At 33.8% G+C, this 23699-nt stretch overlaps 1 protein-coding gene across 2 annotated transcripts in view; it reads right to left on the bottom strand.

Moving 5' to 3' along the window:
* The window catches only part of wb (wing blister), a 423965-nt gene that overhangs the window by 2584 nt on the left and 397682 nt on the right, over positions 1 to 23699 (bottom strand). Inside the window, exons 51-65 of one of the 2 annotated variants that reach the window (XM_067121957.1) lie at positions 23490 to 23661; positions 22796 to 22949; positions 18485 to 18617; positions 17426 to 17552; positions 15154 to 15294; positions 10493 to 10549; positions 8903 to 9072; positions 7585 to 7773; positions 6479 to 6581; positions 5356 to 5535; positions 4879 to 5013; positions 4006 to 4155; positions 3685 to 3847; positions 2530 to 2660; positions 986 to 1214 (exon numbers count right to left, since the gene is read on the bottom strand). In XM_067121957.1, coding sequence (XP_066978058.1) covers positions 986 to 1214; positions 2530 to 2660; positions 3685 to 3847; positions 4006 to 4155; positions 4879 to 5013; positions 5356 to 5535; positions 6479 to 6581; positions 7585 to 7773; positions 8903 to 9072; positions 10493 to 10549; positions 15154 to 15294; positions 17426 to 17552; positions 18485 to 18617; positions 22796 to 22949; positions 23490 to 23661 — 2234 coding nt within the window. Of the gene's footprint in view, positions 1 to 985; positions 1215 to 2529; positions 2661 to 3684; positions 3848 to 4005; positions 4156 to 4878; positions 5014 to 5355; positions 5536 to 6478; positions 6582 to 7584; positions 7774 to 8902; positions 9073 to 10492; positions 10569 to 15153; positions 15295 to 17425; positions 17553 to 18484; positions 18618 to 22795; positions 22950 to 23489; positions 23662 to 23699 lie in introns of those variants that run through there. The other variant, XM_067121958.1, reaches the window with a different exon arrangement.

Here is a 23699-nt window from a genome sequence, read left to right as displayed (position 1 = left end):
GGAGTGGTGATAAATACTAAAACTAAAGGAAGTTATCATTTTTTGGATCTAGCCAAAGTTATAAGATAAACACGCGTAGACAATATGACAGACACCACCTAGCGCAATAGCTCAAAGGTTTGATACTTGAACTACCAATGTGACTACCCAGGCATTATCAGACATGCTCAAACAAATTGGAAAAGTGCCATAGCCCTATGGATTGTTGACCATGGGGTTAGTCCTGACTAGCACAGGCTTTCAGGAAACAGGCTGTAGAACAAAGTTGCTAACTAAGATAGCACCTAAAAACAATAGCCTAAGCTTTAGTGAAGCATATGAAAAAATATCTTGTAAAAAACTAGTATATCAGGATGAGTGATTAAGTGAACCAGAATGTAAGGAGGCAAGACACTAGGGGAATACAGCTAGTAAAACTACACTCCAAACATCCATAGACAACAAAGCCAAAGATCAAAAATGAGATTTTGCCTTTGTTGTTCACTGATGGCGTAAAGAAAATGGCTGTGACTTGGAAATGTCAGAGGATGATTCTTTTCAACTTATGATTATTCATTGTTTTTCCTAGAGGGCAGATCAGTCCACAGTACTGTATACATAAAGAAGGAACTGAGAAATGACAACCTTGTCTAATAAGAAGCAAAAAAATAAAAAAAAAACAGTAAGATTACCAATAACTAGTGGAGTTCCTATAATATTCAGTCACATAAAGAGTACCACCTGTACTACACAAATCTGTTCATAATAGACTGATAAGTAAAATGAGTGTTTTGGCACAAGGGACATTAAATTATCATACCAGTAGTTATTTCATGCACATTAAATCAACATACAGTATCACTCGTACGTACTAAGAGGAAGTTCAGCTCTCAGTCTATTACCTTTTACCGGATGCGACTGGACAAGTACACTAATTGGTTTTTAGTTTGAATGAACATTTAACTGTTTTCATTTGCCAATCATTGCTAAATTTACTTGTACTTACCAGGTAAACCACCAATATACAACGGAGCATCTGTGACAGTTCCCCGATCATCCTCTGATCCATTAAATCCATAAGCCTCTCGATATCCATCGATCCGTAGTGTCACAGAATCTTTTAGGTAATTAGCCTTAATTGTGTGCCACATATTGTCACACAACCTGAATTTATTCCTTAGACTAACTCGGGCACTAAATGAGTGACTTTGACCCATGTTTACGCTAAGCACAACCTGTAAAATTGGCATAATGGTATTAAAATGATAGCTTAAGCAGTACAGTGCATTATTCAAACAAAGGCCAGTTTTTAAGAGCTCCATATTTTATGACTGGAAAGGAAAAAATTAATAGAAACTAGAAATAACAACATACAGATTTTTCCATTACTTTATCTGTATTTTAGAATGAAGTACAGTAATGATTACTGCACAAGGGTTTAAAGTCAATGAGTATAAAGTCTAGCACTTCCATATTTTTTTGTACACATGCGGCAAATTTAAGATGATGAGTTTAGAGTACTGTAAAGTAAAACCTTGTTTAAGTGAACATCTATTCGCACTCCTATTGTGAGGCTGGAATAATTATTTTGGCCATATTACAAATGGTGAAAATAAACACTTTTCATTTTAAACCTAAAGGGAGAATCAGCCAACATATGTATCTGTTATCATTATAAGTAATTTACAAATGATTAACACTAAATTATTTGGATTACAAAATTACATATTGCACTTTATAATGAATTTTAGTGTTGTGGAAATGTTTAAAAGATGGAAGAGAGGAACAGAGCTGAGAAGATGAAATTAATTTAAGAAAAACTAAGCCTATAGTGACTGGAAGGCAGCAAAGGAAAAAATATAACTAAGAAAACGGCCATGTGGTTGTTGTGGGAAAAGTATCAGGGCAAATGGGAAAGAGAGGGGAGTTGGGAACCCTGTTGCGATGGATGGGTGGTCTTAGAAGAGGTAGAGAATTTGTTACCTTGGAGACATACTGGATGTGAAGTTTTCAAAACAGTAATAGGGAGTGTAGCTACAGCAGGGATGAAATGGAGAGAGAGATGCCTAGACTACTGGAAAAAATTTTCAATTAGTAGGCAAAGAAAAGAAAACTTATGACAGGTACATAAGACCTTAACTACTCTCTGCAGCTGAAACATGGGCATTGACAAGGAAAATGGAAGAGATTTTGAAAAAATGTGATAATAAGATGTATAGTATAATAAGATGATTGTATCATAAATGTGGAACTGGTGGAGACATGTGGTATTGAAAAGCTGGAAAAAGACTTAGATCACAAAGATGGAGATGGTCTGGACTTGTGATGAAAGTGGATGAGGAACAGTTTATCTGAAAAGCTGCAAATATGGAAATAGATAGACTAATACTTGTAGGAAGGCCTAAACCTCATGGAAGGTTAGGTAGCAAGAAAGCAGGACAGAGAAAATAGAGGAAACTCATTTAACACCTAACCTTTTAAAGGGAAAAGCTAATTTAAATATGTTCATGATTATGAACAAATCATAAATGTTCAGACTTTGATACTTACAGCCCCATTCACCAACTCTAGCGACAAAGAAGTTCCACGAGGATCTGCTACACTAAGAATTACTCCATTCAATTCCCAAGTACGAAATTCTAGTCGCAATTCTAATAAAGGACCAACGTTGAAGTTATTACCTGTAACGAATAAAATTTTGTAAATTCATTTGAATATGTAGGAGTTACTCATTTCATTTATAAAGAAGGTTCAATTTGCCGGTACTGTATCCATATACTCCAATTAAAAAAATACAAAACAGCGCAGTACAATAATCGAGTTCTACAACATCATTCACAAATGGTAATAAGTGTACAGGTATAGTATTTGCTCAAATATAACTAGATACTAGAGATGAAACCAAGATGCATTTAGTTAAAATAGAGCTAAGCCCCAAAACAAATTTTTGCCTTGAGATATTGTCATTTCTGAAGTGAACATTCATAGGACCTGCAACAATATCCGAGGGTCAAAAAAGGCAAACCAAAAGTTTTACCGTAGGGACCACACAACAATGATGGAATCAGGTTATGTCGTTTTCAAGACACCCAAAGGATTAAAAGTAAGGTTTTCTTACAATTTTTTACGATGTCTCGGGTTACGCCGTATTTTGGCTTACATCGCACTGTAGGCATGGAACCCCAAACGTAACACGGGGAATGCCTGTACTATATCTTCTATAATGTGCATTTTAAAAAAGCTACTATTGTTTTTGGTGCATTTCATCTAGGATTAGCTTTTTCTAGTCCAAGAGGTTCACACAGTGTCAACATCTACTCTACTGAAATACCAAAGGGCCAAACTGCTCAGTGGCAAAAGGTTCACATCATAAACAATATACTTTTAGTAAGCGACAGTTACTAGGGCAATAAAGGAGAATTAAGAATACTGCCTGGCAAAATTATGAATAACGAGAACTATTATGCATTAATTGTCTACTATAAAAAATGGCAGAGTTTTAAGGAGTTTCATTACATTTACTTTAAGAATCTATCAGTGGACAAATATAAATAAGAAATTTTTTGCACAAAATTTACAATAAGAGTCTACCAGTGGACCAGATATATAAAATAAGAAATTTTTTAAGAAAACTTACAAAAATTTTGATGATATGGAACTACAGTTACTTCTCGAAATAATGATTTCCAAAAAAACAAAACTTACTATAGATTGCAAATGCATCTCCTGGAAAGTATGATCCTGGTTGGACACTAGCAAAACACTGGCCAACGCCAACTATACGGTCTTGTCTTCTGCTATGGGGAATTTCATATTCCTCTCCATTAATATTCAAATTTCTCATGCACCCACGAAGTGCATCTATTTCCTGAAAATTTGATGGACATTATGGCAGTGTTAGATTTGTATTGTAGAGATGAAATTACATCCATATGCAACATGTCAAAATGATGCTTATAACAAAATTATCCAATACAAAATGATGGTGGTGTATTACAAAAATATATATAGTACTGTATATATTACCATTAAGTCCTTTGGTTTTGGGACAGTGGATGGAAGACTTCCCAAGAACAGCTTCCTTCCAACATTCATCTTCTTTGGAGCTTTCACTTTTTTTATGAGTTGAGTATCTACAGTTAATCTTAATCGCTTTTTCACCTTTTCTATCATTACCTGAAGAAATAAAAAGCAGGTTCCAGATCAAACATTACTGAAATACCATATATATAGATGATTTGTAAAATATTCCATATGCAAAAGCAAAGAGAAAAATTTTTATTTTTACCTGTGCAAAGTTTATATAGTGGATAACAGCATTGTTAAGTCTACATACATACATACTTTGTTACATGCACCTTAGCCTAGTTAATATTTTGATAACCAAAACTTTGGCCATATCAAGCTTGGGTACTTTTGAAGCAAAGTTCAAGCACTGCATTATTCCCATAAATATGTTAAGATACTTGATCATGTTTATGCAAGCAAAGAATATTTAAAACTTACAAATACTTGAGAATTATGGGTAATTATGTAAAAAAGTTTAATTTGCAGCATTTGGAAATTTTGTTTCTAATCCTATGACAGCATCCAAAGAATTGATAATGAATATATTGTTTAGTGAAATATTAATAAAAGACATATCAAAACCTTTACTGGATGTGACTTAACATTTGCATTTTTGCACTGTGGCTATTCCAGAATTCAGATGTCTAAGTTCTCCAAACTTTCTCAACTTCACTTACAAATCTCTTTTTGACTTAAATCCATGTCAAGTCCAGAGAAAGTTTTCATAAACTCCAGTTTTCCTGTAATACTGTAGTCATCATTCTTTCTCCTTATGACTGTGTGAAAGTTATACTAAATGAAGCCCTCATTAAAAAAAATACTAGGACCTACCTTCCTCCACTGTCCTGTGTTTAGGCCAGCATTCGAAATTATTTCACTATCCTTTTTTCGCCTTTTCATTGATACAACCACACGTCCATTTCTCAGTTGGGATAATATGGTCTGTGACTTCTTTTTACCAGTGTGCTGGAAAATACAAAACCGCTTCATATGCAAATTCTTCATATTACATCTATATCTCTAAATGTGAGGTCACTGTACCTAATGTAGACATTAAAATCTAGCACTTACAACATATGACTTCTAATGAAAATCTTATGAAGAGAATATAGTTTTGAACATTACAAAAAAATATTTTTGCAATTTCCAATTTAATCAAAATAATCCACGTCAAAATGCAGCTGTGCCAACATCTGCCATTTACTCTTTAGCTATAAACTGTTGATACTGACTTTATAGAAACAAATAAGTTACAATGATTACTAGCATATAACTATAAAAAGTACTGCATTGTGTACCATTACTTACAGACGCAATAAAGAAGAGCCCATTTGGGTAATAAGTACGAAATTCAAAGGAAATATTGAAGTCTTTCTTGAATGTTGAGCGATCTAAAGGTACCATGACATGCGAGTCCAACTGATCCCCAAATTTCAAAGCCTTATATTCTACAGTATGCTGAGTAGGAGGCAGGCATGAATCAATTTCCTGTAAATTGGAAGTAATTATAGAGTTAATTTTTAAAATATATTATAAAACCGCATCATTTAGTATGATCAACCTGCACATAAAGTCTCTGCTCACTGAATGCAACAGAATTATTACAGTAAACAGTATGATATGTATGGAATACTGCCTGTCTATAAATGTGGTTTAAATTTAAACACTCTACCTTTAAAGTTGTGTAAAGTTGAAACAACAATAACAAAAAATGGGTTTTCATTTCACTATGGGAAAGGGTATTGTAATTTCTTATCTCTCTTGGTCATCTAAAATGAGGCAGGATTTTCTTGAACTCTTTTCACATGTTAATACAAATACACCATGAATATTAAAATACAGTATGTGGCAACATTTGCCAAAAATGATGTTAGACATTGCAAACATTCATTTGTGAATACAAACATTTCAGATATTCAGTAGTTTGCACAAATACAATATAAATCTTATCAATAAAAACTGAAAGAGAATATTAAAGTTTTAAATACTATACAACAAAGTGCATAATAAAATAAATCCAGAGCTAATAAATCCATGGTTCTAAATGCACTTTCCATACAATATCTGTATTTCATAAATGCTGAAAATCTAAGCTACACATACTGTGGGTCAAAAGAAAATTTCCCACGCAACTAAGAGAAATCAGCACTTAGCTTGTAATTACTAGGTCAAGATATCAAGTGAAAGTTAAACCAGGTACAGTAGTAAGGATAAGCTGCACAGCACAGAACTAAAGGATAGTGGCTAAATTCCTCACAATAAACAAAAACCACATAATCATACAAAAAAACCTTCCTGTATTGAAACTTAAAAGCAGCTCAAGTTGATAAGCTCCTCAAACTCTGTACATCCTTGTAAATACCTGTACAAAATTTCAGGTAAAAGGTTTGAAAGGTGCAATGCTTCAGAGTACAGTATATGTATCACATACCTTCATATCTCCTTCCATTCCTTGCATTGCAGTGGGTGGTAAATCAGCACAACGTCCAATATATACATCTTTAAACTGTACTGGTTGAGAAAATGACACTACTCTGGAATATGATGAAAATAATGCAAATTTGCAGGTTAAATACAGTAATACTTTCTGCATAATTTTTAGAAATTCATAAGAACATCTAAAATACATTGCATAAGATGTTTACCAACTGTCTGAAGCTCTTGAATATAATTTTTAATTGGTACTGAAACTTGCTGTAACAATTCCCAGTGGACTCCTGTTGATTTTATTGTAATTCTCATAGAAGAAAATTCTATAAGTCACGAGCCTCTATTGACTGTATATTATCAGTTCAAAACAATTTTTATCTCTTAGCTTAAGCATCTCTAATTCAAGCACAACCTTCATCCAAGATTTTTATACTGATTCCTCCAGTTATCAAATTCATTTATTCTAATAGCAATATTATGAACCCTTCCACTCTGATTAAAAATAACTGACTGTCTACTCATCAACTTCCTTATACCCAGAAATGATCAGGAGAATGGAACTTGCAAACACATTTGAAGGATAAAGGCAGTTGTAAACATAATGTACAATGTCTATATGACAATTGTTTGGTGGTAGTGAAAAAAGCCACAGACCACCAAAAGAGTTTACTGTACAAGAATTTGTAAGTTGTAAGAGTAAAGAGTTGAATGAAAATCACCTAGAACCAGGCTATTGGAGTACAGTAATGTAAAGGGAAGCCATAAGGATGGAGTAATAAATGCTTGCATAAATGATGGAAGACTGAAATGGCTAGTTAATAAAGACAACGAATACAGATAATATATAGTTATAAAATTAGTTGCAAGACAAACAATGAATTGATATTATCAAAGTGTTGGAGTCAAGATTTTTATTAGAAATAATTAGCCCTACTCCTATTATGAAGAACCTTTAATGGATATGACTTTTTTTGCAAAGTGATAGGTTTTGAAAACTTTTCTTGAACTTATGTTGATGGCTGATGACTGATTTGATGGGATTTATCACTGATGGCTTAGGAGTACATGAATCTTCATAACTGTCAGCAGTCTTGACGTACTACTTACCGATTATTGACTATTACATCTCTGATACAGCCCTTCAGAGAACTTGTAGAGCCCACCATTGTTGTAACAGGAAGGCCAGGAGGAATACCACCAAAATATAGTCCTCCAGTAGTTGGTCCAGACACAACATGGCTACCTGGGTCTAATCTTGTTCCATTTACCTCTCTGTCATCAACCTTGAGAGTGACCCTAAAAACAAAGAAAAAGTATCAAAATATGTTTTAAATGGCACATAAAACCTATATTAAACTATACTTTCTTTTTTTATAGTTTTTAGAGGAAAAGCCATAAACAAAGAAACATACTTCTGAAATAATGATCAGAAACAATATATTTCAGAAATAATGAGTTGAACCATTACCTAGAGTTTGCTGTCACTTAGAACCACAGTTTTAAAAATATGATGGTTTCACAACCTCAAATACTTTACATCCCACTTAACATCCCAACTCTTTCTAAATGAACACTATTTATACACTATTTATGAAGAACATTACAACTTCACATTACTGTATTCTTATTTAAAATATTTCTGAGTTCATTCTCCTGCAATAGAAATAAAGGAACTTAATTATTTTCAGTTTAACGTCAGTAATAATATGACCAGTTACTTGGGACAATGTTAATGTTAGGTAATAAACATTGTTTGCCTACTATACTACAATCATTATTTTGCATAATAAAAAATAAATATCTTTGTCAACCCATCTATACTACATGCTCATTTGTATTTTTCAACTGTGCTGGTTACATGTATAAACATAAATGTACTGTACCACCTTCAGTGCTATATGCAATTTCTGCAGCAGCTGTAAGGTTACTTTTGAATGCAGCTTTGCATGTCATATGCAATACCTATCATTAACCTTTACTGTATCTATTTTTTTGTGTTTTAAATTATATATATTTTCAAGATTTTTGGCTGTATGTCCTAACCAATTTTCCATGCAAATTACAGCATAGCTACTATAATACTATGTATGGTACAGATGATTTTGTTTCAGGAACAGATGCATAATACTGACATAAAATCTGAAAAGATATGCTGCATTATAACATTAATTTTTGAGCTATTAGCTCTAACAAAGCATTGCATATACTCGACAGTAATTTTGTAACTTGCTTTTAGTGTCAATGAAACCTATTGCTTCATATTCTTGGTCTTATTCTGTTATCAAAAGTATAATTTGATTTGTAATCATTTAATCTAACATTCAGAAAATGGAAAAACTGCATATATATGTATCAAAGGAGAAATAATGTATTGATGAATACATGTCAATATAGATGTAAAACAAAAGTGCTTGATTCTACTTGCCTTCTGTTTTCTTTTATAACAAAGAATGAATGAAGATTCCCATCATTAAATTTTTCAGCAGACATAAGTCTTGATATACTAGACCCTCCATTCAGCCGTATATCCAGATGACCTTCAACTAATGACACCGAGTAAAAGTCGGGTGGATGTTCTTCTCCAGGCTGCAGAGGCTGTTAGAGTAAGTCAACAAAATTTCTGTCAGTATTCAGATACCAAATAAATCTTTGATTACCATAAACAAAAAGAAAATCTCAAGAACTAATAATAATATTAAACTTTGTGCATGAACAAATTTATTATTTGTAAACTTGTAGAGAAAAACTTACTAAATACATATGTATATTGTAAATTATAAATTTAAATGTTTTTCTTGTTAATATTAATAAACTCTTAAGAACAAATAATGGTTATGATTACTAATCGCTAACTTTTTCAATAATAGTGCAAATTTGCCATTCAAAAGAGTCAGGTCTAGCCATCTAGCCACTGCTACAAGAAAAGAACAGTGTAGAGAGACATTAGAATTAATATATATTCGAGTAAAATTTTAAGTTCTAATGGCCATAAAGAATAACTATGCCTACCCGAATACTTACTAAACACTCACACAGAGAATGAACAGATAAGCATCTAACAACAATGTGGCAATGGTATGGCATCCCAAAAAAATTTAATTTTCTAAATGCAAAATTATTGGAAATTTCAAGGAGCAAGTTTTGGAGGAATGCCAGTTTTGAATACAAAGCTCAGGAGTAACAATTCTTTTTGAATTTCATAAGCATCAACCATTAACCTGAGTCAAAAGTTTTGTAGATCCAGTTTAAATTCTAATTATCTACCTCATGGAAAGAAAATGTCAGTGTGGGGTAAACCAAAACTCATTTATGTGGGATCTTTTCAACTTAATGTATATATATACAAGGAGACTGACATTTTATGGTCTGGATAGAAGACATACTGCATTAGAATGGACAATATTAATGGACAGGTTTGCAAATTTCCAGATACTTTTAAGTTTTAATTGATCTATAATTCTCTCTGAAATTCTGTCCACAACTGGATATCAGTGGCAAATATTTGGCTTAAATATAGACTATAGTACTGCATGATAAAAGGAATTCCTTCCCACTGAAGCACATGATGCTGCCATTTCACAAATTATAAGGGACAAATACCTTTGTGACTTATCTCTACATAACTTCATTACTGTATTGGTAAAGTTCCTTGTACAATCCTAGGGGGAGGGGGGGATAAAACTGACCTCTTTTGCTGGTGATTACATCCTATAGTAAAACAGGAGGATGGATACTAAATGTTTTGTAAATTTGTGTTGCCTGTAAATTTACCAGTCATTGCATATGTAAAGCATGAAAACCCTAAGCAAAACAAGTACAGTATGCCAAGAAAACAAGGAGCTAATCATTTCCGCTAAATGCAGGGGAGAGAAAGCCTTACCTGTTAATCATTAGTGGCTTAGAAAGTTTTAAAATGTTTGACAGTGTGATTTTACAAGCAAATTATTAATTAGTATCCAATGTACATTAGATTAGTATAATCATTACACAAAGTACTCCCTTCACCATAGCGTACACTGGATGTTGTTGTGGTGGTGGTTGTAGTAGTCAAATCTCCTTCTGTTTCATTGTCCTTTTGGAGGAATGTGCAGCTATTAGTAAATGTGGAAGGGATTAAAAATTACACCTGGTTGCAAAGGTACAAAATACAATTACAATACAGGAAATCCTACAACCCTTATCAGTGAATAAAGTTCCCATCTAGCACTCCAAATATGACCAGCCCTAAAGCACATGCTATCAGTAACATTCCAAACACCAGAACAGCACACTAATGTTTGTAAGTCATTGTGAGGGTACTGTAAATTGTCAATCCCTATTTTTTCAAGTACAGTATTAGACAATTTCCCACTGTACCATAGTGAATTATAAAATATTACTGGGAAACTAAACAAATGGTCAGTTTGAAACCTCAAAGCTTATCTTATTACAGTATGACTCAGATATAAGCTACTATTGTATGGGTTAACAGTCAGCAACAATAAACTATAATTGCCTGGCATGGCATTTCATTCCTTGACCCCATAAGTAATAATGGATGAACTTCTGTACTTGATAAAGATCCTTTTCAGTATTGTATTCAATGACCCAGCCTTTAAACAGCAGATAGTTAAAAGTAATAAAAAAGAACCACAGGTTATTAGAACTAGTTCACTCCATACTCTAGAAAACAACCCTAAATATGTGGAAATAAGGTCAGGAAAACTTATCATATTACATAATGTAAGTTTAGCTCCACATATCAAGAAGCACAAGAATACAAAAGTGAGCTCAAAATAATGATTATACCTCTGCTTCACTCTTAGCAAATAATCAACTAACCAGTACTTTAGCATTGGAAATTAAACTAATACAGTCAACCAGTGTACAGCAATAATCACTGAAACTTGTTTACCTAATCTTATTTTATACATTAGCAAATGTATATCTAAATGATAATTATTCTTTCGTAACTTGACCATAAAGGTATAAAAAATGATGTGCCACAAAAAATATCAGAATGCACTCTCTTTGTTTTTCTAGTAGGTTTAGCTATTGTGTGTGTATATGCATGTGTGTGTGTGTGTATGCATGTGTGTGTGTGACATATTGCAACTTAGCATGATTTGGTGACACAACCAACTTCTGAGAGTAAGCAGTTACAGCAGTTAAAACAGGATTCTATCAAGAAGTAAAGAATGTCTTTCAAAAATGGTGTCAAAACATCTCGATAATGATTTGTACAACTGTCATATAGAAGTCCTCATCTAGCTCCAAAATCTAATTGCCTAGTGGGGCTACAGATATATTCTCTCATGTCTTCCCAACTAAGTTAACCAAGTTTGGCCCTCATTGTCTCCTCCAGGAGCATCCATTTATCAAGTTTTGGGTAGTTCTTCAAACTACATTTAATTTCATATTCTCTTTGCTGCTTGAGTAACTGCTTCAACTGAATTTCTAGATCATCAAAGGCTAGCGCTAATTTTGTTTAATGAAAAGTAAATTTTAGTACTAGTCCATTTTCCCAAAAAGTGTACCCAGAGAAACCTTCTCTAAAGCTTCCTGATACATATGACAGGCCATTAATTTACATTATCCTTATCCGTATCATCATTCCTCAGATACTTAAGAAGAAGAAGAAGTTTCTTGCTGGTCCCTAAGCCCTCCTCCTGTCAGTTAACTATAACTAGTATCTTTCACAAAAACTTTCCATTCAATTTGACCTCAGTTTGAATCTGAACAATTAAAACCACTGGAAGGGAGGATAAGGCACCTCTGGATAAAGCTTCAATTGCTGGAGGCTTTCTGGTAGCAATTGAGCATCCAGACCACTTGCAAAACTATCTAATTTGGGTCTTAAACAACAATAATATTGAGTGGTGGTGGGTTTATTGTAATCAGGCTTTGATCCTTCCACTTCCATGTGATCCTCTACCTTGTCAAGAATTGTACCCATGGCTATTGCAGTTGGAAGTCAGAAACCTATGGATATTTACCCTAACTTGATTTAGGGTCTTGATTTAGTTTTTGCAGCAGAAGCTACAAAGGGAGATTTAGGTTTGTTTTTTGGGTTGAAAACTTTACAGATCCAACCTAAAGCTTCCATAAATAGTCTCCTCATGATGTGGTACATAAAATTCACCTTCATCTCTGGACATGACTTAAATCTCTGCAAGGTCAACTTATGGTTAATTAAAATAGGTTGTAGAGCATGAGCATTACTTACCTCTCAGAGACTTGTGCTCTTAGTTTAATTATTCTTCATTCAGAGAAGGTTTGTCTGAGTATATTTCATGGACAAATGAAGTGGCATTATAAGTTATGGATTTATTTTAAAAAGTAAGATTTACTTTGTTTTTTATCTGTATCTTTTAACACAGTATTCTATCTGCATTGTGCTACTGCACTAAGAATTTGATGAGCACATACAAAATATAAATATGTAATTTAAGATTTATTTTTTAAATACTTACCTTTCCATTATATGGCTTTAACTCCTGCTGGCGTGGAACTAAAAGCTATATAATGGAGAGGTAAGGTTAACTTAAAAAATTATTTCTTTACCTAATGAAAAGTTTTCTCTTTTACCTAACAGTACAGTAATCTGGTTTAGTGTGGTTAAGTCGCAGAGGACTAAAGAACTGCCTTCTGAACCCATGGGCAGTTCCAAGTAATAGGCAACTCTTATGGCAGGTTTAGTGTAATTTCAACAAAGTACTGTCAGTTCTAATGTTACCATATTGACATAAAGATCCATCAGAATAATAAGTGTATAAAAATAACACAGAGTACACCTCCAATTATACTGTGGGCATGATGCTAAATGCAAACCATGCAAGTATCTTGCAAAATAATGTTCAAACATATAAAAACAGTTCTATACCAAGATCATGATATGAAACCTCAAGACGATAGGGTAGAGAATAATAAAAATACAAACTAAAAAATAGATCTTAAATGCACATTTTCCTTACAATGAGAACATTTCTTTCAAAAATTTGTGCTATAAAGGTGAGAAAAAATTAAAATATGTCTTTTATTGCAATATTATGCATCAATTTCAAGACCATGTTGCATAACAAGCTGAAAACCCTTTTCAAGGTTTCTGGCAAATTTCATTAATTACATCATGCATGTACCTGTTTGCATAAAAAATTATTAAGTCTCTGAATGAAAACTAATTTTTTTCCTACAAACACATCAGTCATAGTGTGTCCATATTTGCCATCTCAACTGTCCCCTGGACACATACTGTCTGATGTCTTCCACACAGAAGAAGAGTGACCACTGTGGGAGGGCTGGTCTTAAGAACTGCAGTGCCCATTGAGAACTCTTTGACAGGTACCTGGATTCACAGGTAAGGTCAGTGAGGTCATAGGTATATAAAGTCTATTATTAATAGAAGTTATTTACATCCCTAAGGTAGAGCTAAAAGCTATCAAATAATTGATGTGAGCTAATGGATCAAACAGATTTATGCTGCATTTTAATATTAAACTTTTTATATGTTAGTCTTCAAGAAAAACAAACAAATTACGGAACCCCTTGAAAACTACACTCTTTTTAGTTACTGTGAAATGTTAATGAAAATATTCATTTGATTTTCTGTTAACATACTATTCAATATGCAAGAGAACGTGATTGCTGGAAGCAAATGATCTTTTCTGAATTTCTAAAAATCATTTTACAATAACAAATTAAAAGTAATCATTATTATTGCTCTCTATAATGAAGAATCGTTATTCTTTTTTCTTCTCAAGGTCTTCTAGGATTTTGTCAAAGTTTCAACACCTGTTAATTCCAGTCCAGAGGGTCACACACATCAAACTTGAGGCAGAGTAGAGGACTTACTTCTTAGCATTAACCACACAGAACTCTTTCTGTTGCTGGTTTACCAATAACACTAGATTTTTAAGCAAAAATGCTTTACACAAACTCTTGAAATATGTAAATTACATGCAACTATTTATCAAGGACAAAATTCACAATAGTGCTGTACAAATAAGATGATGATACTTACAGGAAGTCACCAGGGATAAAACTTGTAAGTGGCATAAATTACACTACACTTCCTCCTAAATAAGTAGAGGAAAGCTGAAAAGCAGATTAGTTAAGAAAAGTTAAGGATTTACAAATATTTATGAAAGTGATGACTAAAAATTGTTGAAGATTGCCAGCAAAAAGAACTGTGGATATTCTTGAAGAGCTGTTACTGACAGCGCTATAGAAGCACAGAAAGTATATGTGGGATTTTGACAGAAAATCTATTTCTGAGGAAGGTCCTGTGTCAGCCGGTGAAATTCCATTACAGCACGAATTTCTAGGTATAAAGCTAGATATACAGAGAAAAAGAGCTTTCAAAATAATTTTTATCTACTCAAAACCCCGGAAAGAGCGTGAGCCGTTACAGTCAACACGGGAGCATTTTAAGAACTTTTATCTACTTGAGTCAACAGGGAGCATTTAAGAACAATTGCTCCACTTCTATCTGGAAGACAAAAGGACAGTGTATATGTCTGGGGACAATCCATATTGCAAATGTGGGCACCAAATGACTGATGGGTTCTGATGGTAAAAGTTGAACAATCAAACAAACAAAAAAATGTCTGTCCAATATACAAGATTTTTTTTTTCCCATGCCTTCATAATATTTCTTGTATCAATGAAACCTAGGGCACTCATCATCAAATAACTCACCTGACCAATAAATGTAGACAACATTAATAATGCATCTGCTTCCATGGTCTGAAAAGTGAATCCAAAGTTGGATTCACGTTTAAGTACACGAGATGGAAGCTCAACAAAGCCTTGTCCCAAGAAACCTACATCATTCAGTGGCTGAAAAGAAATAGAGAATTACATCCATCATCTACTGTCCTTTAAGGAAACCTAATACTATACTGTAACATTCATCTTAGTGAGAAAATTTCTAAAAAAATATCAGTCACTTAACCTTAAGAACAACAATTAAAGACAAAATCTGAGCTGCCATATGACAAAATCTTCAGATACAGTGCTGACCTTTCTCTTGACTGCCAAGTAAAAATACCTCTTTCTTAAGTGAAACATCAGGATTATATAGCAAATATATTTATTAATCTACTGGCCACTGACTGTAGAAGCAGGTAATATGATGGAATGTCTACTTTTAGTGAAACACGTATTCATCATTGTCCCTACTTTTACACAGTTCTCCCACTAAACCCACCCCAAAACACCTTATGTAAGGAGCTAATATAATTATCATGGCAGTAGGTGGTGTAGGCAAGTTCAGTGGAAACCTTTTAGCATTACCTGATCCTAAGTTCTGGGTCTCATATTTCAAAGCATACTATTACAATGCACTTTTCTTTTGCTTTGCTAATAGTCTTCTGTTGTTATAGTTTTAAAATTTTCACTTTGCTTTCCTAATATAATTTACTTCCTATTCACCTACATATTACCATGAACAACATTTCTAAGACAGGTAATACCATGTACTGTGCATGCTGACCTCCTCTTTACAGTACAAAGAAAAATGTCTTTTTGAATTTAAATATTAGATGGAAATATATTATGAATTTACAGCAAACATAAGGGATTTCCCTTACTAAAATGCCTTGAGACCTTGTGGAAGCTCAATCCCAGAAAAGGCCCCATCAAGAAGGCAAAACCTGTAGTGTCTTTGTCAAGGATATAGAATAAAAAGCTAGCACGTACAGTACTTGGAGGTCTGTAAGATCCATTCCACTGGGAAGAGTTTGAGAAATGGTTACAATTTTGCCCTTGATGGCCATGTTGTACTGGAGGTATCTGGCAGCTTTGTAAGAAAAGCCTTTCTCACAGATGACAAATTAAATAACCACCAAGAGTCAAGTTTAGGTCCCTAGGTTTACTTAAGACTGAGCCAATGTGACAAAAATTTGTTAAGAGACTAAGAGGATCCATTCACCACTCCTGTTGGAGTTGCTTTGAATGATGTCATTCTGAAATTCTCAGTGTCCTTGTCTTATACAAAATAGATCTAAATAAACAATACAAATTCTACAGAAACAATATATTACTATGAAAATGATACACTGTATCAGTGGTGAACTACCCACTTATTTAATAAAGTATACTGTACAGGTACTGCAATGTTGTAAATTTAACTAATCTCTAACTTGGATTGGTAGTAAATGGTACTTTACATGCAATACAGTATTGAGGTTTCCACCTAGATCTGACTACTATTCAAGTCTGCATGGGGTAACTTTTTTGTTGAATACATAACAAATACTAAATTCTATAGATTAATAATGAAAATTTTCACAGAAATAATATTCAGTCTAATTCTGTACAGCTGATAGATGCTTTATTAGATGCTGGTAGTTAAATATATCAAAACCAAATAAAATTTAAGTGGTTTATATTCTAATAACAGTTACTATAGTATATATTACTAATATCTATACTATACAATTCTTTTTATAAATCTCCTCTCAACAGTAATGATACTGCAATGTACTTTGATGATATTCAGTTTACAAAAACTTATTCAGATTTTTAAGTATGCATCTTACAATAAGTTCTAATTGTTTTGAATATCTAGATGGGGGTGTCAAAAAACTGGACTATGGGAAATACCACTACAATACTGTAATTGCTTTTAAGCATACTGAAATTTTTCTTTTAATGCTCCCAGTACACTGATCTTCCACCGTATAATGCCGGTTATTGCACCACTTTAAAGCTGAACACTTGTGCTTCATTGTATTATTGTATACTAAAAATGAGAAAATCACCAAGAATAAAAGGTCAAAATCATGAGTAAGAGTTAGTCATGGATGACAGAATTTAATTTTAATGACTGGGAATTACCATAGTTGATGTTACTGAAGTACCAGATGACTCAGGGTCTAAAATCTGTAATTCTAAGCTATTAAAGGATAAAAATTACCTTTGCAATAATTTTCTGGTAAAATAAACATATAAGAAAAAAGAAAGATACCTTATCTGCACAAGCCTGTTCAATGCCATAGTACTGGCCATCAGTGAGGGGATTCTTCCCTTCATCTAATACGCTCAGGCCTCCCATGCAACCAAGAAGTGAGCGTAGCATCAACTGTGAGCCCCATCTGAAAAGAGAGTCATGCAAACAGAGCATCAAAGACTTTGCATGGAATAAAGTATGACAACAAATCAAAACAGACAGCCTACATGCTCAGTATACAAGTGATTTTCCTACTAGGCAAAAATGATATGCTATAATTATCCCTAGCTTAACTTGCTCCAAAGATGGCAATAGCATTCTTCAGCTGGAATACTGTACTGTATTGTATTAGTAATCAAAAAATACTATAAAAAAGACTGATATAAATGAAGCTCCTATCTTGCTTTTGAATGACTGATGCACCTTTGTTGGATGTTGGATAGCTTAAGCTCTCAATAGTCATGATTAGCTTCCATGAGTTTGGTTAAGATATTTACTGTCAATTCAAAAATAGACTGTAATGTACATAAATGTGTAAATAGAAACAACATGGAGAGAGTAGTATGATGTTTGAAATATATAAAACAGTCAAGGAAATTATTAAGCATTTTGACGTGGGCTTACGATCAAGGTTGGGAGCACTCAACCTATCTTGACACTTGCACTTATCAAATCTTGTTAGCTTTTTACATGTAGATAGGTACAAAAAGAAGATTAAAGTCAAAACAGGAATAATGTTTCTCTATAATAACTAGCGAAATGAGGTGCATGAAATGCTACATATAAAATTCTTTTTTCATCCTTCTGAATTTAACAGATGAATGAACTGAGAGCTGATGAATATGGATGTGAAATGCTGCACTGAAACTTTTTAAGGGTGCATATGTGTTATTAGATTAATCAAAGTTAGATCAACATAGCTTGTTTATGTAATTTTTTTTATCCAAGTTTTTCACAGAAAGTTAAAATCTACAAACACAGTCTATGATGACTTAATCACCCTGGCTACAAACTGCATGATTTGCAGCACCAAAAATATCCTTATGTACATAAAACTCATAACACTCTTAAACTTACTTGTTTTTATCAAATTCAGGGTCCACTCCACCAAAGTAATAGGGAACATCAGACAAATCTAAATCAGGTCCCCCTCTCACGGTTCCCAACTGGTCTTGATCTCCAACAACTAATCTGCCACTTCGAGCACCACCTGTAATATATAAACACATAATGTATTAAAATACGGTAGTAAAGACTCCGAAGGTATCAAATAACATTAGTCTGAAACTATATGCTTGGCAGAAAACACTGCTAGAACAAAAATATTTTTGCGGAAATCCACAGGGATAGGTAATAGCTATCTCGCTTTGAGTTCTGAAACAAATTCTTTTAACAATGCAAAACCAGCTCTAGGACTACCAGTTACTGGTTGGCAATGGCAAAATCATGAAAACGAACTCCAAGAAAAATAAGTGTACAGAAATGATAAGAATACAATAGAATGTACAGTGTTCAGATTTGGAAATATTTTTTGGGAGAGGGAGAATATGTTATCTTGGTAATGAGTGATGTCAAGGCTATTAAAGAAATATCTGTCATTAGATAACAGTCCATTTAATGGCGCTAACATCAAACAACATCTGAACATGTTAGGGTATAGCAAACTACAGGAGGCAGGAAGCACAATAAAAGCCTCATCTTCATATCTAATATGATTGATGTACCTGATCAAGTTTAATATATTTATGCAATACTGATAAGGACATGCTTTGAAAGACACATTAAGTGCAAATTACCATTATGAACTGTATCATTTATCAGTGAACCACAAAAATATATATGTATATTACAACGTATGCTAGAGGAGTATTGCTATTTTATGAAGAAATAAACTGAGCACTACATACACTCATTCTTTATGATTTTTTGCATACAATGTATGCTACTTGTTCTATATGAGCAACTAAAATAATTTTTTTTACAGTAAAAGTTCATGACCATGTTCACAACTGATCACTTGAATTTTTGACAAATATGTGCTCCAAAAGCCACAGGCTTTTGCTATTCAGTTAAGCAGTATTCTGGGAGAAGCTGAGAACATTATTTATATATATACTGTATATGGCTCTTGCATTGCATAACCTAATTTTGGATACCATACTGGAATGTCTTCAAGTGTTAAGCAAACATTGTCAAGATACCTTATTGCAACATCTAGTACAACCTATACCAATACATGAAGCTCTTTCTTAAGACCTTTCTACAACTGAAAGTGTTGTAAATCTTTGATGAATTAAAAACTGAATAACCTCAATGTCATTGTTAAATTGGTTACCTCAACGTCATTGCTAAAGTGGTTAAGTGTAGCTGCGCTACTGTACATACAAAAAATGTATGCCAAGCTTTGTGCAAATGAGATTAGTGTTGCTGGTAAGCCAAAGAAAGTGTTTATGAGCCTGGTACTAAAGCTACATTGCATACAGTGTGGTGAAGCAATAAAAGTCAAAAGTACTGGTAGTATTATTAAGGTGAACAAACTTGCCCAATTGTCTCTACAGTTTTAAAGAAAAAATATGCCATTGTTCTATGGCCCTCATGAGAATCAATGCATGATGTAGTCACACTGGACATGAAGAGGGTCCTTTTCTTGTGGATTTAGGACATGAACAGGAGGGTCAGCATTGCCAGCCAAAAGATAATAAAGAAACTATTTTTGTTTGTCAAGTTCAAGGATCATGTTGGTGGATCAGTTTACTAATAGACCTTTGCTGTTAATCATAGTTGGTGAAAGGGCTTTAAGAAGAGAACCAATGTCTGCTTTGAAACAATACTTATTGAAGCTACTTGTGCTGATGAGGAAGCTATCAAGGTATTTTCATAGATCCTGAAGCAACATATAATGCTAATCAGGTCTTGAAAATGGAAAAGAGGAGCTTCTTCTAGAAGATGCCCAACAAGACAACTGTCATTGAGGAAAAAAGACAAGATTCAAAGCTGTCAAGGGCCCTTTTGATGGTTCCAACACAGAATGTGATTCAAAAGTTGATTTCCATTTCGATTTATCATCCAAACGCATACAAGGGATATGAACAAGGGTGGCACCTTCAAGTGGCCTGAAAGTTCAAGGCACAGATAAAGGCAGCAATGAATTACAGTTACACAGTTGCTAAATTTTATCAGTTCTTAAGTAATACAGCAGATAGAATAAACTCCTAAACAAATTCATCCTCATTAGAAAGAACACTCCAAATCATCTTAACATGTGGAGAACTGGTGGGAAAAGGATGGGATGTTGCTCTTGCTCTGTAACAGTAACATTCTGAAGTCTATTAACCAAGGAATGAACCAAACATCTAAGGTGAACTACTAGTGGTGGACAAGAAAGATGGTCCACTCTGTCAATACTAACCCTGAAATCATGGTGAATTAGTTCTGAAAGAACTTCAAAGTTATGAATGGTATGACTTACATCACAAAGGCTTCAGGTTTGGCCCCTAAGCATCCATAATTTCGCAAGTTTATCTTCAGTTGAGGATTTCTGAATCATCCTCAAACAAGAAAAATCCTGCTGAATTGCCAAACTAATTGAGGGTGCAGTGAGCCACGCACCTCTATGTTTCAAGGCAAGGGAAGGGGATGTAGAAGTGTTTAATATCCAGCTTCTCCATGGTATCTTTGTGGAGTTCAAGGATTCCATCACCTATATGGAGTTAACAGATACTAAAACAGTAAACGTCCCGTATTTGCGGGGGATGCTTACCGCACCCCCCATGAACAGCTAAAATCCGCGAATACTTAAAATCCCTCTAAAAACACTTAGAACTGCCAATTTTGATAGTTTATACACAAAAAAACCTCTAAAAATGATTATACCTGAGTATTTTAACACAGTCGACCCTCGTTGAGTCAGACCTCATTAACCCGGATATAGGATAGGACAGACACTAAAGAGGGTCAGACAATTTAAAATGCATAATGTTCGACCAAGATTTACGATAGTTAGTGTTCCTCCGCTCGTCGCGTGCCGTTTTCCTTTTTATTTACCAAAGGTAAATAAAAAACTTCATTTACTGTATATTTTTATTTTATATATAATGTTCTGTATTCATACTGTACTGAACTGAAATGCTTTTAACTTGTAACCAATTTAACTTGCCCACGGTACGTACCGTCTTTGAGAAATGCTATTGTCTGGAAGGGTAGGAAGTATCGTAGCCAATCATTGAGCATTAACAGTTTTACCTATCTGCTGCCCGACAGGTAGCTACAGTATGATGCTTTGTATGTTTTTTTAGGAAAGAAAAGACATGACAAAGGTAAACTTTACAAAGCCAAAAGCTGAGTTACTGAACAATACTTGTGTTTACGTGGCAAATGACATGAGAGAGAGAGAGAGAGAGAGAGAGAGAGAGAGAGAGAGAGAGAGAGAGAGAGAGAGAGAGAGAGAGAGAGAGAGAGAGAGAGAGAGAGAGAGAGAGAGAAAATTGCAAGTTCATCTTTTACCATGAGGTTTCATTCAAATGTTTCTACATTGGCTTATTATCCATACTCTTTATAAAAATAATGAAATACAGTATATTTATAGGTATTTATAGGTATATATATAGATATCGCCAGTTAAACCGGACTATCAGCTAAGACGGACACCCTAGCTCCCCCCCTCTATTAGTCTGTTTTAACAAGAGTCGACTGTAGTTTTATCACAAAAAGTGCACTTAGTCATGAAAATGTTATGAAAGTACAGTAATTAGTGAATATTTCTCAGTGAAAAATACCGCGAATGGGGCGAATTTTCCGTGAATAATGGGTAGATACGTTCCACAGAGAAATCCACGAATATGTGAGTCCGCAAATAGCGAGACCGTGAATATGGGGAGTTTACTGTAATTTGATGAACAGCCCTACAGCCTTTCTCACCTAAGAACCGTGGATTTATAAAGATCTTGCAGCCAAAATGATATGCCTGACATATGACAGTTTTTCTTATCTCCAAGTCTAATCCTCATAATAATCCTTCTTCATCCAGTGCATATCCTGAATCCCATCAACCTTATACATCAGCACAAGTAGTCACTCCACATCCATCAGTGTTCAGATTCAAAGGAACTGCTCCTCCCAGATTCCCATCCCAGATTATGTCACTCACCAACCACAACCGTCTTCACTCATCTCATTATTACTGACGCTGGCTGCACTCAAAAAACTCGAGTGGCAAGGTAAGGGAGAAATGTGGACAATTTCACCTGGATTTGATACAGATTATGCTGAATATATTACACTGCCAATACTTTCTCATTTAATTTCCTATTTTGCTTTTCTCTTAAATTTATTGTAAAATACTACTGCCAAAACTCATATTACTTATGCAAATATTTCCAACATTCTTACCTTTCATTTTATTTTGAACAACTGCCTGAATCTGAATCATGTCTCGATTATTATTTAGCCTTTTACTTGACTTCATTACAAGACGAGTTTGATGATCAAACTGGACAGTGAAGACAACATGACCATTATCTATTGCAATACTGAAGTACTGATTCTGAAAAAGAAATGTCAAGAAGTACTGTACTGCAATCTTAAGTTAGCTTGTTGGCATTAAGAAATGCATATTCTATAGTCCTTGCTCAAATGTCACAACTCCAAGTGTTGTTCCCTCATCACATCATGCACCAAGAATAATTACTTAAATAATTAATTAAAAATACAGCTATAAATATTCATATGAAAAACTAAAACTATTTAATGCTATAAAATTGCATCAAGAACTTTCTAAAAGATGCACATGAGAAATACTTATACCTAAGACTGAAACTCTACATTTATGTACGTAAACCTTATTTGAAACAGAATAACCCAATCCCGAGTGCTTTTCATTACAATGTTTATGAAAACCTCTCAGATAAATAACAACAATGACATTAAAGGACTTTCCACTTTTCAAAAGATAACACTTTGTTACAAATAAAACCAGAACACTGAAATTTAAGGTAATGAGACTTACAACCAATTTATATTTTCATAAGTTAAGATAAATGACTAAGTAAGCAATTGAAAAAGGACTAATATGTATTTCACTTACCTTGTCCTCATTAACTGCCAGAAATAGGAGAGCATCTTCATCAAGTGTTTTGAAAGCAAGAACAGTAGAATAATATGCTTTTGGTCTTCTAAGCCTATTTGTGCCTTTAAAGTATCCTTTGCCATTGAAACTAACTGCTATTTCATCTCCTTGCTGTAAAACTAATTCTTCCCTGTGTAAGGGAAAATACTGATAACAAAAACATATCTC

Source organism: Macrobrachium rosenbergii, chromosome 20 (assembly GCF_040412425.1).
Source record: "Macrobrachium rosenbergii isolate ZJJX-2024 chromosome 20, ASM4041242v1, whole genome shotgun sequence".
Taxonomy (NCBI): Eukaryota; Metazoa; Arthropoda; class Malacostraca; order Decapoda; family Palaemonidae; genus Macrobrachium; species Macrobrachium rosenbergii.
The sequence above is the reverse complement of the archived record's forward strand: the minus strand, read 5'-3'. Positions and strand labels throughout refer to the sequence as shown.